General features: G+C 38.4%; 1 protein-coding gene across 3 annotated transcripts in view; it reads left to right on the top strand.

Annotated features, from left to right (window-relative positions):
* LOC150080668 (fibrillin-2-like) overlaps positions 1-22,557 on the top strand; it is a 1,460,049-nt gene that overhangs the window by 522,075 nt on the left and 915,417 nt on the right. For all 3 annotated transcript variants that reach the window (XM_090381969.1, XM_090381968.1, XM_090381967.1), the window contains exon 18: positions 970-1,098. In XM_090381969.1, coding sequence (XP_090238095.1) covers positions 970-1,098 — 129 coding nt within the window. The remainder of the gene's footprint in view (positions 1-969; positions 1,099-22,557) is intronic.

Raw genomic sequence — 22,557 nt, 5'->3', positions numbered from 1 at the left:
AGGGGTTTCTGAAGGTTGCTGGTGTTGTGTACTGCTATGTCAATTGGGTAGGTAGTATTTTCCTTCTTGTGAGGGTTATGTCCAGTCTGTTATGTGGGATAACCTTGTCTGTTCTTATGGTGTGGTCCCAGTACAGCTTGTGGGTAGGGTCTCTAGTATGGCCTGAAGTTCATACTAGCAATACAATATGCTTTCTTTGGTTCACCGGTATTTCTTCGCTAGCTTCTAGTGTTTTATCCTGGTGACAGTTATCTGTGTAAGCTTGATAGAGGTTATTTATTGCAATGACTGCGATAGAGTGCCTTCTTCATCCATTTTTCTGTCTTTGTTTCTTCTGTCTGGGTGTTTTGGGTCTCCTTGTTGAGTGGAGTATGCTGCTTGTGTGTCTTCCTTATAGCCTGTTAGATTGGTACTGTGTTTTCCTGGAAGTAATCTCTCGGGTTTTCAATCATTTTATTGTTTTGTTTGAAGAGTTCTATCAAGCCTCTTCCTCCTTCTCTCTAGGCTATAGTCAGTCTTTCAATGACCATCCTGTGATAGTGTTGGTGGCTCATCATTATTGTTATTATTATTATTATTAAATATGATAATTTTGTTTTCAAAAAATTATTAAAAAATTCAGAGCTACAGGGCTCAATAACTTCCACGATTTTTTAATATATTAAAAAGTAAGAGATTACCTCAATTTTTGGTGGAATGCTTCCAGTGAATTCTACCTCATATGTGACGAATAAATTAAGATGAAAAAAGGGAAAAATTCATTAATTTGTTTTTTCACTTTTTTCATCTTATTTTATTCGTCGCATATGAGAGAGAATTCACCGGAAGCATTCCACAAAAAATTGAGGTAATCTCTTACTTTTTAATATGTTTTCAAAAAAGAAAAAAAAAAAAAAACTTACTTTTTCATACTGTTGTGTTCCTTTCTTCCTTCCATTTTTTTCTCATTGCTGATAGTTGTCTTTGCAGATATTGTGGAATGCAAAGAACCAAGGCAGGAGATATGCATTGGTGGAACATGTGTGAATACACTTGGTAGCTATCATTGTGAATGTGAAACAGGAAGCACATTGGATGCCACAAGAAATATTTGTATAGGTAAGTAATATTTCTATAATGTAGTTTTGTATTGATTCAGAAGAATATCAAGGAAGCGATTGTTTCTTTTACTTTAGCATTTTAGAATGGATCACTACATATTTTTTTTTAGTGATAGTGCATCGTTTACTATCCACATATTGTTTTATGACTGTAGTTCTTTTTGCTTTAAATCACATCATTTATTGCAATTTTCTTTTTTTTTTTTTTTTTTCATTTGAATTTGTTAGGCTTACAATATCTAAGAAACTGCACAATTTTCTGTTATCATAATAAAATTAATGCTTGAAAGTATTTATTTCTCTCTCTCTGTAGATTGGCATATATAAAATTTGTTGGTTTACATGCTGCTGTACATACTATAAAACAGATGTTTCCCAAATCCCCTGTGATGTTTTTACTTTATAAAACAAATTAAAATAATTCAAAAAATTTTTGTTAAGTCAAACTGTGTAAAATTGTTCTTTTTTTTTTTTTTTTTTTTTTTTGTAAGCAATCAGATCACCTCACAGGTGCCTATTCTCCAGACACTGCAATTTGCAGAAAAGCCTTTCTTCATAAGAGCAATCCTTTGTTCACTTCACCAATCTTATTGCTCTTCTCTGTACTTGTTCCAGCAGCTCTATCCTTCCTAAAATGAGGCCTTCAGACCTGTATACAGTACTCAAAGTTTGGCTTGACCATTATGCCTTATACAAGGGGATAATAACTTCCTTATCCCTGCTAGAAAAATTCCTGTATATCATTGACAAGACACCATGAGCTAATCTTGCAGACCATCTGCACTGCTCAGAAAACTACATATCTGACTGCACAATTACTCCCAGGTTATTATCATTCTCTATCACCCTGAGTGTAGTACCACACAGTTGATATGTTACTCTGCGGTTACTGCTACTCATATACAGTACTTTATATTTGTCAATGTTAAACTTCAGTTGCTACCCCTCAGCCCATCTGCTCAACTTTTCTAGATCCTGTTGCAGTAGTGTACTGTCATTAGTGTCATTAACAACCTTGCCAACCTTCGTATCGTCTGCAAACTTGAACATTAAGCCCCTGATATTCCTTCGTTAATAAATACAGAAAACAAGAATGGACCCAACACCAAACCCTGGGGGATTCCACTAATAAAGTTAGTCCACAAAAAGTAGTGTCCATTGATTACAACTCTCTGTCTTTTCCCATTCAACCATCCATTTATCCATAGCAGCAATTTGCCCTTAATGCCATACTGCTCCAATTTGTACAGTAGTCTTCCATGTGCAACAGTATCAAAAGCTTTCCTAAAATCCTAGTATATAAGATATTAAAATTTTTTTATGCATGCAGTTCTTTATCTGAGTTTGAATAGTATTGATGGTGGGAAGAAGCTGTCATGACATTTCCACATAGGATAAACTTGCAGAGTTGTAGAGCTATTTCCAAGGAAATTTCCTCGGGATAACAAAAATGGTCTTAGAGAATATTGTATTGTTGTTGGTTTGTTTTTATTTAACTATTTCCATTGAATTGTTTCAAGGCTCACTTTTCCTCATTTGAAATTAAAGGATTACAAGTAAATCTTGATTGCTTGATATTTAATAGAAATTTGGCTTTATTTTCAAAACCTGCTCATGCACTTTCATTACCTTCTATAACACAAAGTTTAAGTTTAGACAAATGAATAATTGGTTTTTAATAGTATTTAATTTAAATTGTGTTAATTCCTTAATGTGAATAAAGGAATGTATCTCTGGCTAGCTGGAATAATTAAAGTTTTGTTATCATTGACAAGACACCTGTATATCATTGACAAGACACCATGAGCTAATCTTGCAGACCATCTGCACTGCTCAGAAAACTACATATCTGACTGCACAATTACTCCCAGGTCATTTTCATTCTCTACCACCCTGAGTGTAGTACCACACAGTTGATATGTTACTCTGCGGTTACTGCTACTCATATTCAGTACTTTCTATTTGTCAATGTTAAACTTCAGTTGCTACCTCTCAGCCCTAGTAGTTAAGTAGTTAAGCTAGTAGTTAAGGCTGCCATGTATATATTTATTTCTCATGTTTTCATCACTGCGTTTTATAACTAATTGGGATCACTTCCATACCTGAGCTTATAGTTTTTGTATCTTTGATGCCTATTTGAAAAAGGTGCAAATATTGTATTTAGTATTGGATATTATTTCTTGAAAGTGCCTTTATCTGACCTGGGGGTGGGGGTTAAGGTATATAATATAAGCAGAGTGAAAGCTTTGCAAAATTTGATAAACTTTATTCGGTTTATGAAATCTATAAAGTTTTAAGAGACGTTAAAAAAAAAAAAAAAAAAACTATTGTAATTCTTGCACTCAAATATATTGATATCTGTGCAAACTTAACAGTTATCAATTTCTGCATTAGAAAGCTTTGTAAATTTCAATGAGACACAAAATGTTTAAAATAAGAAATGTACTTACTAGTGATCTCCATTTATGTTACTGTAGTAATATAGCAAGAATGTGAAGCAGTACATATTCTTCAGAATTTCCTGTTTTTGGATAATAAATGTTTTTAATTTTGTACAGTGACAAAAAACTGTTATAGATGGAGAATGCTACTAATGGAAAGTGAGATAGGATATTAGAATTGTATGTTGCCTTTTAAGTGGTGAATTTCTTTCCTGTGGATCAGTGGTGTCTATACTGGGTGTTATCAAAGAAAAGGAGAATTGGTTGTTAAGCTTTATTAGGTTATTTTTTTATGCAGAGTTCAGTTGTTTATGTAAGAAGTGCAGTTATACTGCAGTCCCAGCTTAGTTTTGTTAAAGGGTGGTGTTTTCTGACCAATTTGATTGGATACTGTGGCAATTATTCATAATATCCACTCAAAGAAACTGGATAAAAAAAATCAATTTATTATATATTTGGAATTCAGAGGCTTAGAGGGGAACTGGCATTCTGTACATTATCATACACTCAGTCTAAAACACTGATGGATCCAATATCTTTCTATTTTAGAAGATTGAGGAGAAGTCTGATTGGTCTGCCTCCCTAAAATTCACTCATGCACACCTTCTCTTTGGCAAGCCCTGTTACATCACTTTGGTGGCAACAAACATGTAGAGTGGTTCTCTTCAAGATGCTTGGTCAGCATGAAGAGGAAAAGACCAAACCCTCCAGCACTTTATGACAACATGATGAAACAAATGGCCCTCATTCCCCAGCAGCTTTCACTCTCCCTCTTAAGGCAGCGAGAGGATCAGAGTGGAAGCAGAGGGTGCTTAGAATCTCTAGGTGCGACCAGGCTGCTATGCAAGGAAACTGAACTTGGTCTGTTACAATGTAAGATCACTCATCAGTGAAGAGAGGATATTAGAGCTGGAAAAGGAATTAGAAAATGTGAATTGGAATATCATTGGCTTGGCTGAAAAGAAGAAGAAACGAATCACTTATTAGTTTATCTAGTGGAAATCTGCTGTACACCAAAGGAAACAGTGAAAAGAGTGAAGGTGGAGTTGGCTTTTTGGTCCATAAAAACAACATTTTGGAATTCAAAAGTACATTACCAAAGGTATTAAGATTACTACTCAGGATTTCTAAGAGGTACAATCTAAAGATTATAATGATATATGTACTAACATTGAGCCATAATGATGTTGAAGAAATGTATATGAAAATTGAGAGACTTCTAGATGAACAGAAAACTCACTACACCATCATTATGGGGTACCTCAATGCTAAGATTGAAAAGAGACAAAACAGTACAGAAAGGAAAACTATAGGAAATTTTGGAATTGGTGAAAGAAATGAAACAGGCGAAAGACTTGTGGAATTTGTAGAATCTCAAGGAATATCAGTAATGAACCCCTTTTTTCAAGAAAAGGGTGAACAGAATGCAAACATGGAAATGCCCAAATGGAAATTAACTTCATCCTCACTAACAGAAGATATAATGTGAACAATGTTACCATCCTGAACAAGGTAAATGTTGGAAGTGATCACAGAATGGTAAGATGCACACTTGATATAGATGTAAGGAAAGAAAGGAAAAAACTGACTCAAGTAAATAATACGAAGTCTTTGAGATAACAGAAGAGGAGAAAAAGCAGTATGTACTGGAACTTAAGAACAAGTTGAACTTCTGCAGACCTTTCAGGACCAAGATATCTTTCTGAAAGTAATAAAGCCCAAGAAACTATTAGGTAAAAAGAAATCCAAAGAAGAAAAATTAGTCAAGGAACACTTATCATGATGAACTGAAGATGACAAATGAAGAGCAAGATAAACACCTACAAGGATAAAATTGAGTATACTAAGTTGTGCAAAGCCATTAGAAAGAAATTGAGAGAGGACATAAGAAGATTTAATACAAGAAAAGTAGAAAAAGCATTAAGGGAAAACAAAGGACTTAAATCATGTCAGTAATACAAAAAGACAAATGATACTTAATCTGAAGAATAGTGATCGTGTATTTATAAATAGCAGAGAAGGCATAATTCAAATAGCAGAAGATTACTATAAAGTATCATATAAGGAGCAAGGGAATAATGCCATCAGTGGGGAAGATGGATCACAAATTAGTAACACATACGACATACCCCATAGCCTTCCTGATGAGATAGAACACGTATTGAAGAAAATGAAGAATCAGAAAGCCTCAGGTGAAGATGAAGTTACTGTCGGGTTGTTAAAATTGAGTGGAAGAGACATGACACAGAAACTGGCAAGACCCCTCACAAATACATTAGGAAAGGCATGACCCGTGAGGAGTGGAATAATGCAATCATAATTTTGCTGCATAAGAAAGGAGACAAATCAGAAATTGGAAATTATAGACCACTTAGCTTGTTCCCTACATCTACAAGTTGTTCACAAGGGTCATCACTAACAGATTAGAAAAAATACTTGATAACAATCAACTAAAAGAGCAAGCTGGCTTTAGGACAGGATTCCCAACTATAGATAACCTTCGCGTACTATCACAGCTAATGGAGAAAGCAAATGAATATAAAACACCATTATGCCTGGTATTTGTGGATTATGAAAAGACATTTGACTCCATACAGCATAAGGCAAGGGAAATGTTTAAGGATCTGGAAAAACAAGGCATGGACACCCCATGCATTATGATTTTGAAGAAAATATATGAGAATGCTACCATCTTTATTAGACTAGACAAAGACATGTCTAGACAAAAGCAAATTTAAAATTGGGAAAGGAGTTTAACAAAGAGACACAATATCTCCGAAGTTGTTTACTGCTGCCCTTGAGGAAGCTTACAGAAGAATGGACTAGTCACAGAAAGGAATCAATGTGAATAGAGAGTACCTAAACCATTTATGATTTGCAGATGACATTGTGATCTAGAGGAAAAACTAGAGGAAACTAGAGGAAAAACGAAGAACTAAAGGAAAACCTTAATCAGTTATGCAGAGTTAGAGGATTTCGGACTAAAGATGAATATGGCTAAAACAAAAGTAATGATGAACAAGTATGCCACAGAAAGGGATATAATCATTGGAGTAGAAATTGAAAAAGTGAATTCATATACTTATCTTGGACATGTCATTAGCTGTAACAATGATAAATGGCTGGAATCAAGAGAAGAATAAATTTTGGAGCAATATCCCAATTTGTCTGAAACATAAAATAATGATTGTTATTGTTATATTTGGTTTTTAGGAGTATTAGCAACTAAGGCCATATTGCTTTGGGGATATGTGGTGGTCATTCCCTGACCTTTCTGCATCCTCCATATTTGGTGGTCACGGGCTCGAACCCCGGTCTAATCAAGAAGCATGTGCTATGCACTACTGCTCCTACTCACCTGGCTACAGAGGCACCCGTAAAATAATGAACCAATGTATACTCTCCAACATGACTTATGGAAGAATAGAAGAGAAGCTGAAAACTGCACAGCGAAGAATAGAATGAATTATATTAGGAATCAAACCGTTGTATAAGAAGAAAACACATGGATTAGGCAGCAAACACAAACAAGTAAGGGACATTCTTATCAAAACTAAAGAACTAAAATGGACTTAGGCTGGAAACAGTTTGAAGAAAATAACAGAATGATATTCAAGGGGGGCTAAAAGAAAACATGGAAGACAACAAGGGAGGTGGACAGATGAAGTGGACAGGAGTTTGTGGGTAGTAAATGGATGGTCATTGCAGTGAACAGAAGGAACTGGAGAGTTGCTGAAGTGGCCTTCATCCTGCAGTGGATTGAAAATGGCTGTTGATGATGATGACTCAGAATTCAGGAAAGATTTTTATACTGTTGCATAAAATTGGAGCAGTGAACTGCTATTCAAATTGGAGCAGTGTGGCAATAAGGGCAAGTTGCTGCTACTGTTGCACATAAAATAATGCTATTCAAATTGGAGCAGTGTTGCATTAAGAGCAAGTTATTGCTATGAATAAAGGAATGGTTGAGTGGAAAAAAGACAGAGAGTGATTATCAATAGACACTGCTCTTCATGGACTAATGTTGTTAGTGAATTCTTCCAGTATTCAGTGCTGGGCCCATTGTTATTTCCCATATTTCTTAAAGATATTAATGACGGTATGTCATGCTTAATTCTAAGCTTGCAGATTAGCAAAGAATTGCAGGTGGTTAATGATAGTAATCAATGTATGCTACTACCACAAGATTTGGAATACTTCAATTGCCATTTCTCAGTTTCTCGGTTTTTTTAAAATTCAGATGCCACTTCTCAGTTTAACACTGACAAATGCAAGGTACTGCCTATAGGTAATGTGCAGAGACTGTCAGGACAGCTCATTGTGTTTTGTCAGTGATATACAAGAATTTTGCTATAAGGGATAAAGTGGTGATTATCCCATTATATAAGGCAATGGATAGACTATATCTTGAGTACTCTATACAGGTCTGGAGGCCTCATTTTAGAAATGTTGGGGATCTGTTGGAACGGGTGCAGGGAAGGATAATGAGATTGATGAGGTGAGTACAAATGGGTTCCCTCATCAAGAAAAGCTTCTGTTCTGCAAATTGCGCATGTGGACCATAATAACTGCTGAACAACATAACAACCGTCTATAAATAATGATATAATACCAGATAAAACTTTATCAAAAATAAAAGATAAAAATATACAAATAAAATGCACTGATTATACAATCAAAATCAATAAAATGACAGATAAAAATAAAATATGAAATCACAATATATGGAATTAAAAGCAATAAAATCAACCATAGATTTTAGGGGCAACCACCTCCTTTATCAACAGTAAGACAACTGACCAGGTACGTCCTTAACTTCAGGATCATGGTTTGATAATGCCCATGCTCCTACGTGTTATCCTAGGAGCATTGGCATTATCCTCCACACATGCATGGAAACTGGAAATGGCTCAGAAGTGTGCCAGGCGGAACCATTCATCCCGTTCAAAAATTACGGTTTCGAAGAGGGAATGAATAAAGACTCCCCTGTCTCTATCAATGGTATTATGTTCTAAAGAACAAAAATTCACAAGCTCTGGACCCATTTGTGTTTCCAATATCTGTGCGAATGATAAAAAATGATGCGTCGCCTGGAGAAATTTGTTGGTTCTCCTTCCAGAAATGTTCCACTACAGCAGATTTCCCATAGCCTGTGATCTTTATTGCAGTATTATGCACCTCATATGAGCTTTGAACATGCATTTTGTCCCTGGGGTGAGACAAAATGCAGGTTCAAAGATTGTATGGGGGAGCATATTAATGCAATAAAGACCACAGGCTATGGGAAATCTGTTGTGGCGGAACATTTCTGGGAAGAGAACCATCAAATTTCTCCAGGCGATGCTGTCGTAGTTGATTATTTGCACAGATATTGGAACCGCAGTTGGCTCGAGAGCTTGCTAATTTGTTCTTCAGAACATAATACCATTACTAGAGAGAGACAGGGTAGTCTGTATTCATTCCCTCTTTGAAACTGTAATTCTTCGATGGAATGAATGGTTCTGCCTTGCACGCTCCTGAGGCATTTTTGATTTCCACGCATGTGCAGAGGTTGATGCCCATGCTCCTACGATAACGTATGTTGCAAGCCGTGATCCTGTGGCTATTTAAGGATGTACTGTGTCAATTAAGTCTTACTATTGATAAAGGAGGCAGTCGCCTCACAAAGCTACAGTTGTTTTTATTGCTTTTAATTCCATATAGTGTAATGTCATATTTTATTTTTATCTATCATTTTATTTGTATATTTTCAGATTTTATTTTTTACTAAATTTTATTTGGTCTTATATCATTATTATTTTAATAAAGTTTCAGTTATAGATGATAGACGATTGGTGCATTTTATTGCAGTTATTATGAGTCAGAACTTTCCCAACCTCCAGAGGCTTATTTGAAGAAATGCAGCATCTGGAGATGATGCACCTGTGACGTGATCCGATTGAGGTATTTAATGTTTTGGATGGATTGAGCAAGCTCAATCCATTCAGAGTTTACTTTCAGTCTGCAGGTAATTGATTGTTGGCACAAACTTACATCTGTTGTTGTTTGGATGTGGGTAGTTTCAAAAAATTCATGGAAGAATCAGATGTACTGCTGGAGGAGAAGAACAGCTGGTGTGCGTGCGCGTGCATGTGTTTTACACTGATGCTCTATAACAGGAGTGGCCAACTTAATTTGTGATGCAATCTACTTTTTTCCTTCAAAATCTGCCGCGATCTACCATCTCAAAGATTTCATTTCACAAGGTGCCCTAATCGAGGGATGACTGTATATTTAAAATTCGTCGTGATCGACCAAAATTAAATCTTCAATCGACTTGTTAGCTACCCCTGCTCTATAAGCATGCTATTTTTGCATAATTTGTCACTAGTAATACTAATAATAAAGATCCATTAATTTGTTTTACATTGGAAAAAACCTCACATGCATGCATGCATGCACACACTTGGTCCTTGAGGTTGTCACAGACATTCTCTCAGATATGCCAGACAAGCTGTACTTGCTACCTGGGAGTCTAAAACGCTGATGGAACTGATATTCGGGTGACATTCAAGTCAAGTGGACCCAATTTTGGCAAAGTCCGACAGTCTGTATAGCCAAATCCTCTGCTTGCACCTTCACGATGATGGGACTGTTACTAATCATGAGTATAACCTCAATGCACAAACACACTGTTAGTGACCACTCAGGTGTGAACTAACATAAGCAGGGGTCGAGGTGTGTTGCAACCACATCACATGTAGGAATACTGCCCTTCTGTGTTACCAGGCAATACTAGGTGGTAGATGACTGCCTAATCTGCCTTCCTTTGCCTAACCTGGCGCATTATAGCCTAAGTTGCTGATGCGCCAATAAAACTCAAAACTCAACCCTTGCCTAACCTTCTTTGTAACTGGATTACAGACTAACTTATATCTATTATAGGCTTCTATGTTGCCTGATAATTTATATGCATGCCATGCATTTTGCTTCTCTGCTACAAGTCTCATTAGTTCATCTGACATCCATTTGGGCCTAAACCTAGAACAGTATTTCTTAGTTGGAACAAAAAGCCTAGTAGTTTCCAAGATTACTTCCTTGAATGCTTCCCATTTAGAATTTTCCTTTGGTAACATCATCAGTTGGTCCCACTGTATAGAATTTAAAAAATTTCTGAGACCACTGTAGTCACCTTTACGAATGCAAAAACCCTTCCCTTTACCCCTGATGGTAGTTACATCTTTAAGAAAATCTCACACCAGTACACTGCCACCTAGTGGTTCCTTTATCTGTAAATTCTTAATGCATGAATAATCACTGCTGATAATCAGATTAAGAGGGTTACTCCCTCTGATTGCCTCTCTAACATGCTGCTGTAGAAAACAATCATCCAATAAATCCACAAAAGCTTTGCCAGTGTGTAAGTAGCCAATCCATAGGTTCCAGTCAATATCTGGGAAGTTAAAATTCCACATTATAAGACACTCTGATTTACTGGCCCACTCTATTTCTCTGTATAATTGTTCATTGTACTCATCAGGGTTATTAGCCCTATAACAAACTCCTACTTTCACTTTTGCTTTCCCAAAGCTTATGTCACACCAAACTGACTCAACATTGCACTGTCTATCTATGTCAATTGGATGCACTTCCTTAGATTTTATGTGTTTCTTAACTAACAGCATAACCCCTCTTCCCTTCCTATTCTTTCTCTACTCATTGTACTCTGCAAATTCCAATTCTGCATTCCTTATATCTATGTGACACCACGTCTCTGATATCCCAACAATATCCGTCTTTGATGTCTTGACCAGCACTTCAAATTCATCAAATTTATTTACTATACTCCTAGCACTGGTGTACATGCACCTGTTCTTACTCTTAACTACTCTAACACGGCCCATGTATTTACTTGTTTCATGACTTTCAGCAGTTCCTGAAATTCCCAACAATTTTATTTCTGAGTTGCTGCTCATTCCAATAGAAGCAGTGCAAGAATTACTTCCACCTCTAGAAGTTATTCTTGAGGCTACTGTTAATCTATTAGTCTGTGAATCCCCCCCCAAGCTAGCAGTTTTACGACCCACCTAACATTGCCTCAATATCATCAGCAGATATTCTTGCACCCTTTCGATTTAAGTGTATCCCATCTCTGTAGAAGCAATCTCTCCTGTTAACAATGAAGTAACAATGGGTGCCATCTGCACAGCCATATATGGCACCGCTGTGGAGACCACACAACAAGTGAAACAGAAACCAGAGAAGAAGAAATGCAAAAACAAGAAACCACCAGCATGGGAAAGAGAGTTTCAGCAGAAGATAGAAGTGCTAAGAATCAAGATACACCAGCTAATCCAGTACCAATGGAGAAATAGAAACCAGAGCTTCTATTTCCCCTTTGGTATTGGAAAACATGAAGAGCATCCTCAAGAAGGACAATACTCACAGCAAACATAATACCAAGGATTAGAGGATAGAAGAATACCTAGACACCCTGAAGCTGAATCTTCTTGCACTTAGCAAGAGACTATGCCAATACAGAGAATGAGATCATTCAGAGGTAAACAAGCCTTCAGTGAAAACCAAAGAGCTTTCTACAGAAGCTTGGACAAGAGGGAAAGAGGAAAATGGACCACAGGACAAGAAGGTGAATGAGGAGTTGTGAAGAAACCTATGGAGCAGTGAAATTAGACATAATGCCTGGCCCAGTGGTTGACCTAGACTGGAGGAAAACCAAGGACAAACATGAAATGGCAGATTGGAAGATTTGTGAGGAAGAAATACAACAGGTGATCAGAAAGTCCCACAACTGGTGAACCCCCAACACCTACATAAAAGACTGGTACAAGAATTTCAGCAGCACACACAAGCACCTATTGGAACAGTTCACTTGGATGATAAGGCACCCTGAGATGATCCCAGAGTATCTGATTCAAAGAGTATATCTACAAAGGTTCACTTTGAATATCTGTGAATATGAACATTTGCTTCAACTGCAGTAATCTTTGAATACGAATATGATCTTTGAATATGAACATTTGCTTCAAAGTGAAGCAAATGATGCAAGGAGCAACCATCGATATGGCAGATATGGAGCAAGCCTAAAAGAATCACTGAAACCTGTATGTGGCTTACATTGACTGCTGTGATGAGGCCTTTGATGCCATGCCCCCATTGCTGGCTGACAGGTATGCTGAATATGTACAAAGTGAACCCAAATGTGACAAACTTACTTGAAGCAACCATGGAAAAATGGATTGTTGTTGTTGTTGTTGTTGGGTTTTTAGGAGCATTAGCAACTAAGGCCATATTGCTCTGGGGATATGCGGTGGTCATTCCCTGACCTTTCCGCATCCTCCGTATTTGGTAATCACGGGCTCGAACCCCGGTCTGATCAAGAAGCGTGTGCTACACATGGAAAAATGGAGAACCACCACCAAAGTCAGTAACATCATGACCAAACTGATCGCCATCAGGAGAGGAATCTTCTAGGCTAAAATATGCTATCCACCATGCTTAATAACAAATATGGATATACCCTTAAAGAATGGGGGGCAGCTTGGACACCCTCTCCCACCTGATGTACAACAACATCAAGCTCCATATGCCAACCATGAAGAAATTCCAACAGCTACTCCGGATCACCAAAGAGTTTAGTACTGATATCAGGATGGAATTTGGATTAGACAAATGCAAGACCCATGGATTGCATCTGGGAAAATCAGTCGAATGAAACTATGAGATGAAGACCAGCAAACACATCAAAGCCACAAAGTGATAGAAGGAGAAACCTGCAAATTACCGGGGAACACAAAGAGATCAAGGCTGAGAAATATCATTGGAGACTCAGATGCCTGCTAAAAGCAAAGCTAAATGGAGGGAACACAGTCAAAGTCACCTGTGCAGTCCCAGTACTAATGGACTCCTTTGGAATCACAGAGTGGACTAACACCAAGGTGGAGAATATCACGAGAGGACCAGGAGTGATGATGAAGAGCTGCCAATACCATCGGAATGCTGCTATCGAGAGACTGACCAGAGCCCTGAAGGAAGGAAGGAAGAAAGAAGGGGTTTGACAGACCTTATCGAATAAAAAGAATAAATTGATTAAAAACCTGAAGGGTTACTTCCAGAAAAACGCTGTGTCAATCATCCAAGCAATAAGGAAGATAGAAAATGAACACCCCTGCTTAACCTCAATGATGAGGCCCACCCATCCAGATGGAAGAAACAAATACAGAAAAATGGGCAAAGAAAGAAGACACTCCATGGCAGGCACCATAATGACTTCCATGTCTATGTAGATATGGAAATTTCCAATGCATGTTTTACCAGCAGGATGCTCTTCCCCCAAAACCAAAGCATTCATGCTTGCCATCCAAGATCAGGTAATCAACACCAGGAACTGCAGAAAATACATTGTCAACCGCAGAGTGACAGATAACAGAGTGACACATTGACAATGCCAGCTTTCCTCAACTCGCAATATATATCCAGTGCATCACTGCAGGATGCAAGTTGATCACCCAGATGCAGTACACTTATAGACACGACCAGGATAATACATCAGAAATTTGTGAAGAAATACCAGCCAGTTGTTCAAAGAAAGTATACTGTACTACAAGTATGAACCTTGTGCCTACTATAGACCTCTATCCAGAAGTTTTACTGAACTGTTCCATAAGAACAGACAAGATGGTCCTGCACAACAGCCCAGACATAACCCTCATTGACTAGAAGGAAAAGGTCACTTACCTGATTGATATGTAGTGCCCAACACCAGCAGCCTCCAGGAAAAACCTATGAGGAAAAGATCAGGAAGTACACAGATTATAGACAGGAAGTCAAACTGATGTGGCATATGGAACAAGTAACAACTATCCCAATCACTATTTCAACCACCAGCATGGTGCCAAAGAGCCCATATAAGAACCCCAAGCAGCAGAAGAGTATACCTGCAAGGAATTCCAAAAAGCCACAATTCTAAACACCTATAGGATAGGCAGAGCATTCCTCAACCAATAATAGCAACTTGAAATAACAACCACCCCACTCACTTGGTATCAGTATATATTGTGGAATGGAAAAAATCCTATAAGGAGAAGAAAGAAATAATAATAATTTACACTCAAACAGAATGTAAGATAATGTCTAAATTCCTTTTTATATTATAAAATATTTAAGGGCAAAGGTCTCATGCTACAAGGTAGAATGACTAACATATAGGTTGACAGACCTTCCGGAAAAATGCCGTGTCAATCATCCAAGCAATAAGGAAGATAGAAAATGTACATCCCTGCTTAACCTCAATGATGAGGCCCACCCATCCAGATGGAAGAAACAAATACAGAAAAATGGGCAAAGAAAGAAGTAACTCTTTCTTTGTAAGAGCATCATTTTAACATAGTCATACCAAAGTAGTTAAATTAATTAATTAAATTGGCATCATTTTTGTTTTATCTCATATTGTGAATACCTTCACGAGTCGCCATGGTATTGTACTACCTTGAATAAGTAACACTTCACCAATGGAGAGACTATTGTTATTTGTTCTCGGCGGATACCACCACCCAGATGGCACCGTTTCAAAGCTTGTTGGCTTCTCCTCGGTGGGTGGGCGGGTACACTTGTGTTGCAATAGTGAAAACGCAGTTATGAAGTATAACTTCACAATATGAGAGATGCCTGATGGTGTGCAGTGTTATAGACTATAAAATATTTAAGGGCAAAGGTCTCATGCTATGAGGTAGAATGACTAACATATAGGTTAGTGCAAAAGCATCATTTTAACACAGAGGAGAAGCCAACAAGCTTTGAAACGGTGCCATCTGGATGGTGGTATCCATTGAGAATAAGTAACAGCAGTCTTCTCCATTGGTGAAGTGTTACTTATTCGAGGTAGTACAATACCATGGCAATTCGTGAAGGTATTCACAATATGAGATATAACCAAAACAATGCCAATTTATTTAATTAATTTAACTACTTTGGTAGATGGCTATGTTAAAATGATGCTTTTGCACTAACCTACATGTTAGTCATTCTACCTCGTAGCATGAGACCTTTTCCCTTAAATATTTTATAGTAGTAGTAGGAGGAGTGGCATGTGATGCAAGAAAGCAAATGTATGAGCTTATGCAGCATCAGCCAAAAAAAAAAAAAAAAATTACACCATTCCCTCCAAATGCCTGTCCAGTTCCTCCTTAAATTTATTCAACCTATCAACTTCCACAACGGCATATGGAAGTTTGTACCAGCAATTAACCACCCACTGGCTAAAGGCAAATTTCCGCACATCTATTCTACATCTGTCTTTTCTTAATTTGAATTTATGCCCCCTTAGGTTCGTAATCTGAAAAGTGGAAGGAGCCCATCAGAATTCAGCGTGCTGAACCCATTCAAGGCCTTATACACCTCAATCAGATCACCGCGCCTAGTCTCCAGCCACTGCAATTTGCAGAACTTAAGCCTCTCTTGATAAGAGGATCCCTTCATTCCCCTCACCAATCTTGTTGCCCTTCTCTGTACACACTCAAGCAAATCTACATCCTTCCTAAAATGAGGCCTCCAGACCTGTACGCGGTACTCAAGGCGTGGCCTGGCCATTACCTTATACAGAGGGATAATCACCTCCTTTTCCCTGCTAGCAAAAGTCCTATATATCATTGACAAAACCCCATGACCTGCCCTGGCAGCCTGTCTGCATTGCTCAGAAAACTTCATATCTGACTGCACAATTACTCCCAGGTCTTTTTCATTTTCTACCACCTTAAGTGTAGAACCACTCAGTTGGTACGTTTCTCTGGGGTTACTTCTACCCATATGCAGTACTTTGCATTTGTCAAGGTTAAACTTCAGTTGCCACTTCTTAGCCCATCTGCCCAAATTATCTAGATCCTGTTGCAGTAGCACACTGCCATTACTGTCATTAACAACCCTGCCAACCTTTGTATCGTCTGCAAACTTCGACACTTAGCCTGATATACCTTCATCAATATCATTGATAAATATACAAAACAACAGTGGACCCAACACCGAACCCTGTGGGACTCCACTAATAACATTATTCCAAGAAGAGCAGCACCCATTGATTACTACCCTCTGTCTTCTCCCACTTAACCATCCTTTTATCCATTGTAGCAACTTACCCTTAATACCATTCTGCTCCAATTTGTACAATAGTCTTCCATGTGCAACAGTGTCAAAAGCTTTCCTTAAATCCAAATATATGATATCAAAATTATTTTTTGCATCCAGTTCCTTTGTAACCACATCATAATATCCTGTCAAATTTGTCAGACAAGACTTTCCCTTAACAAACCCATGCTGTGTCTGAATTATTGCTGCAGTCTTGTCTAGATGATCCTGCAATGCATCTTTAACCAGCGACTCCATTATTTTACCCGGAACAGAAGTTAAACTAACTGGTCTGTAATTACCCGTGTCACACTTCGATCCCCCTTTGTGAATTGGGGATACATTTGCACATCTCCAGTCCATGGGAACCTCCCCTGAGTCCAAGGATGCTCTCATAATTATGGCTAACGGTTTGCTTAGTTGCTTTGCCGCCTCCTTTAATATAACTGGAATGATCCCATCCACCCCAGGTGCTTTTCTTACGTTTAACTTCAACAATTTCTCTTCCACTTTGCTCTCAGTTATTACAAAATCATTAAGTATCCTGCTACAATTTGATAACCTTCTGTCATTTTCAAACTTTAATAATTCCTCACGTGTGAATGTAGATGCAAAATACTCATTCAGTTTGTTTGCTATCTGAGCAGGATCATCAACAGTCGAACCATCGATGTCAAGTGGACCAATCAGATTCATCCCCTTCCTTTTAGAGTTTATATAAGTAAAGAAATCCTTGCTGTTTTTCTTAGCATCTTTTGACAGGGATTTCTCATAATCTGCCTTCGCCTGCCTAACCTCCTTTGTAACTTGGTTACAGATCAACTTGTAGCTATCATAGGCTTCTGTGTCACGTGTTAATTTGTATGCATCCCATGCATTTTTCTTCTCTGTTACGAGTCTCATTAGTTCATTTGACAACCATTTAGGCCTAAACCTTGAACAATATTTCTTAATAGGTATGAAACGTTTAGTAGCATCCACGATTAATTCCTTGAATGCTTCCCACTTAGAATTTACTGTTGGTAACATCATCAGTTGATTCCACTGTACAGAATTTAAAAACTGTCGGAGACCACTGTACTCGCCTTTACGGAAGCAAAAACCCTTTCCTTTACCCCTGATGGTAATTAAATCTTTAAGTAAATCCCACGTCAGTACACTGTGATCACTGCCACCTAGTGGTTCCTTTATCTGCAAATTCTTAATACACGAATGATCACTGCTGATAACCAGATCAAGAGTATTACTTTCTCTGGTTGCCTCTCGAACATGCTGCTGCAGAAAACAATCATCCAATAAATCCACAAATGTCTGACTAGTGTGTGAGTGCCCAACCCACAAGTTCCAGTCAATATCTGGGAAGTTGAAATCCCCCATTATAAGATATTCCGATTTACTAGCCCACTCTATTTCTCTGTACAATTGTTCATTGTACTCATTCGAGTCATTAGGCCTATAACACACTCCTACTCTTATTTTTGCTTTCGCAGTGCTTATGTCACACCAAACTGACTCAACAGTGCACTGTTCATCTATATCAACTGGATGCACTTCTTTTGATTTTATGTTTTTCTTAATTAACAGCATAACTCCTCCTCCCTTCCTATCCTGTCTATCCTTTCTGTACACATTGTACTCCCCAAATTCCAGTTCGGCATTCCTTATATCAGTATGACACCATGTCTCTGATATCCCAACAGTGTCCGCCTTTAATGTCTTGACCAACACTTGAAATTCATCAAATTTATTTACTATACTTCTAGCATTGGTATACATGCAAGCATACATGCTCCTACTCCTGTTCTTTGTTATATTCGAGCGAAATATTTCCGAAATGACGGTTTTATAAAGTATTACGTATGTCTACAAAAACTGTTTATATAAATTAAAATTAAAATAACCAGCGTAATTATAACTATAAGACTACGTATTAAGTACAATATAAAATAACAATTATGTAAATAAAAAGCAAACACTTATCATTTTTTTCAGAGCCTGTAACTCACAGCTGTATTATCTAAAGAGAGTCAGTGCCCTCTTTTGTCTATATCACTGCACATCATCAGGCATCTCTCATATTGTGAAGTTATATTTCATAACTGGGTTGTCACTATTGGAACACCAGGGTACCTGCCCACCCACTAATTAGGAGCCAATAAGCTCCAAAATGGTGCTAATGGGAGGGCCTGATGGCCATGGAGTTTCCGAGAATAGGTAACAACAATCTTTTCTACTGGGGAAGCGTTGCCTATTCAAGGAATTTATGAGTTTTTGAGTGGTGTGAGTTGAAGGAGTAACTGTCCCTTTCTTCCTTCGATGGCATTTCTTGCTCTTCCTCTCCTACTATCACCTTCCTACATCTTTTTTGCTTTCCTAAGTCTAATAGGGATAGTATGAGGATAACAGAGATCTTTATCCCATATCATATTTCAAACGGTGCCATCTGGGTGGTGGTACCCACCAAGAATAAGTAACAGTAGTTTTTGCCATTGGTGAAGCGTTACTTATTCGAGGTAGTACAATACCATGGCAACTCGTTGTGACGGTATTCACAGTATGAGATATAACCAAAACAATGCCAATTTAATTAATTAATTTAACTACTTTGGTAGATGGCTACGTTAAAATGATGCTTTTGCACTAACCTATATGTTAGTCATTTTATGTTATATATTTTTACACACCCTATTTACAATTTATGTTTTTTAGCACTGAAATAGCATGCTCAGTTTGTGTGTACATTGCAACACTTCCCCTTCCTTAATAACCTCTCACTATTCAGTTGAATTTGCCTGCAGAGGTTTCTGGGACAAAGCATTCCACTTCACAGAGTCATTTCAATCCTTTCTGGATTCCCCTGAGCCATGTGCATGACTGTTCCTCTGTATACTTTGGACACATATGTTATGTTTGTTTGTTTGAAAATGTGTATGTTTTCATATACGTTTTCAATCAAATGTATATTGCAAAAATATTCATACATTTGAAAATTTTGACTGATGTCTATTTATTTCAGGTCAGATAGTTTGTTTTCCTTATAGTGAAGCCTTCTCAGACCTTTAAACTTGATTGCTGTTCATGGGTAAATCATTGAGTCAGGGATTAAAGAATTAATGCAGGAAGTTCTTGACAATAATGAAGTAATATGGCAATTATGCAGTAGCAGATTCATTAAAATAGTTCTATGGTGATTATGTGATAGCAGTTGGAGAAAGAGGGAAGATCTTGTCTGACTAATCTCAATAGTTACTGTGTGATATCACAAAGGAACTAGATGCAAAGTGATTAGGAAATTATGAATAATTTAATTTCAGTTATTTGTCTGTGGTATTTACAGTTGTTAAAATTAAACCTGTATAAATTATATCAGGATATTATTATAATTATTGTTGTTGCTGTTATATTATTTCCTTCTGATTGGGCGATTCCACTCCGTGATGGGTACTGCTACCAAGTACACAGGGTGGTTGTAATGTCTGGTGTTACTGTTGGTCGAAGAAATCTCTGACTATCTTACAGGTGTTCAGGATTATGACTTTCTGGAGTTCCTTGTAGGTGTTCTCTGGGAGACCTATTGCTGCTGGGCTGCTATGTAGAGTCTTTGGTACCAAACCAGTGGTTGACGATGATGGAATGGTTGATACTTCTTAAATATGCCACATCTCCTTGATCTCATGTCACAGGTTCATGTACTTCCTAATTTTTTCCTCATGGGTTTTCTGGACATTGCTAGTGTTGGGCACCGCTTAGGTAGCCTTTACATCTTGTTCACAAGGGTTATGTCCGGCCTGTTGTGCGGGATGGTCTTATCCATTATTATGGTGCGGTCCCAGTACAGCTAGGTCTCTAGTACTGCCTGGGATACACTTTCTTTGGTTAGCTGGTATTTCCTCACTAGCTTCTGATGTATTATCCTGGCTACCTGGTCGTGTCTATGAGTGTACTCAGTCTGGGTGATCACCTTGCACACCACAGTTATGTGTTGGATCGTTTCTGAGGCCAAGTGGCATCGTCAACGTGTGTCATCTGATATTCCGACTCCTTTTTGATGTATTTTCTATAGTTTCTGGTGTTAATTACCTGGTCTTGGATGGCCAGCATGAATCCTTCAGTCTCGGGGAAGAACGTCCCCCTTGTGAGCCATGTTGTTGTTGTTGTTATTTGGTTTTTACTAGCATTAGCAACTAAGGCCATATTGCTCTGGGGATATGCGGTGGTCATTTCCTGACCTTTCCGCATCCTCCATATTTGGTGGCTCACGGGCTCGAACCCCGGTCTAATCAAGAAGCGTGTGCCACGCACTGCTGCTCCTGCCCACCTGGCTACGGAGGCGCCCGTGAGCAATGTTGGAAGCAACATTGCTCACGGGCAATGTTGGAACATCAATAACATTGGAAGCAATGTTATTGATGTGATCTTGATGGAGGTCATTGTAGTATCTGCCATTGAGTGTCTTCTTTGCTTATCTTTCTAACTTCGTTTCTTGTACTGTCTGGGCAGAAGGGGTTTCCTCGCTTAGGTTGAGTGGGCATACCACTTATCTATCTTCCTTATGGCCTGGTGGAATGGTGCTGCGTTGTTCTCGAAGTAATCCTTCAGGTTAACTATCACTGTTTTCTGTTGTTCTATCAGGTCTATCTGGCCCCTTCCTCCCTCTTTCCGAGGTATTGTTATTCTCTCCACTGCTGAATTCGGGTGGTGTTGGCGACTCTTGGTCATCATTTTCCTTGTCTTTTGCAGGATATGTTCTAGCTCGGTGTAGGTCTAATCTATGACCCCGAATGTGTATGTTAGTACTGGAGCTGCATATGTGTTTATGGCTTTAACTGTGTGTTCCCTCAGTTCAATTTTGCTTTCAGCAGGCTTCTGAGTCTCTGATGATATTTTTCAGTCAGGCACTTCTTGATTTCCTTGTGCTGTAACTGCTGAGCCTGCATCATCCCTAGGTATTTGTAGGTCTCTCCTTCTGTCATAGCTTCAATCTCTATCTGTCAGCAACTGGTAGTTTCAGCCAACTAATTTTCTATGGTGTGGTGTGTGTGGGTCTTGCATTTTTCTAGACCAAATTCCATCCTGATGTCCTTGCTGAATTCTTCGGTGATCCGGAGTAGTTGCTGGAGTTGCTTCTCGGTTGCCGCGTTGAGTTTGATGTCATCCATGTACATCAGGTGGGTGAGGGTGTACAGGTTCTTCCTTCCTTCTTTGAGGTTATATCCATACTTGCTGCCATTGAGCATGGTGGATAGTGGGTTGAGTGCTAGACAGAACCATAGTGGGCTCAGAGCATCTCCCTGAAAGATTCCTCTTCTAATGGGGATTGGCCTGGTTGTGATGTTCTCGACCTTAATGGTGGTACTCCATTTCGCCATTGTTGCTCCTAGGATGTTTGTCACTATCAGATTGACCTTGTAGATCTTCAGGGTCTCTATTAGCCAGCTATGAGGTACGGAGTCAATGGCCTTGCTCAATGTAGGCTGTGTATAGGTTGCAGTGCTTCTTGAAGGCTTGCTCCATAACTGCGGCATTTATGGTTAATTGCTCATTGCATACTTTGTTCCTTCGCTTGCATCCTTTCTGCTGTTCGGCATTATGTTCTGACTCTCTAAGTGGTCTGATATCTTCTTAGTTATGGGGCTGGTCAGGATCTTGTACATCGTTGGGAGGCAAGTGATTGGCCTGTATTTTGCCAGGTTTCTTGTATCTTCATCTTTAGACTTCAGGTATGTGACTCCTTCAGTGAGAAACTTCGGGATTGTCTCTCCGTGTGCCTTATCATTCGAATGAACTGCTCTACTAGGTGCTTATGTGTGGGTGAGCTTCTTGTTTTGTTTGTTTGTTTTGGTTTTTTTTTTAAGGAGCATTAGCAACTAAGGCCATATTGCTCCGGGTCATGCGGTGGT

This window comes from Mastigoproctus giganteus, chromosome 9 (genome assembly GCF_048544385.1).
Source record: "Mastigoproctus giganteus isolate SK-2022 chromosome 9, ASM4854438v1, whole genome shotgun sequence".
Taxonomy (NCBI): Eukaryota; Metazoa; Arthropoda; class Arachnida; order Uropygi; family Thelyphonidae; genus Mastigoproctus; species Mastigoproctus giganteus.
The sequence above is the reverse complement of the archived record's forward strand: the minus strand, read 5'-3'. Positions and strand labels throughout refer to the sequence as shown.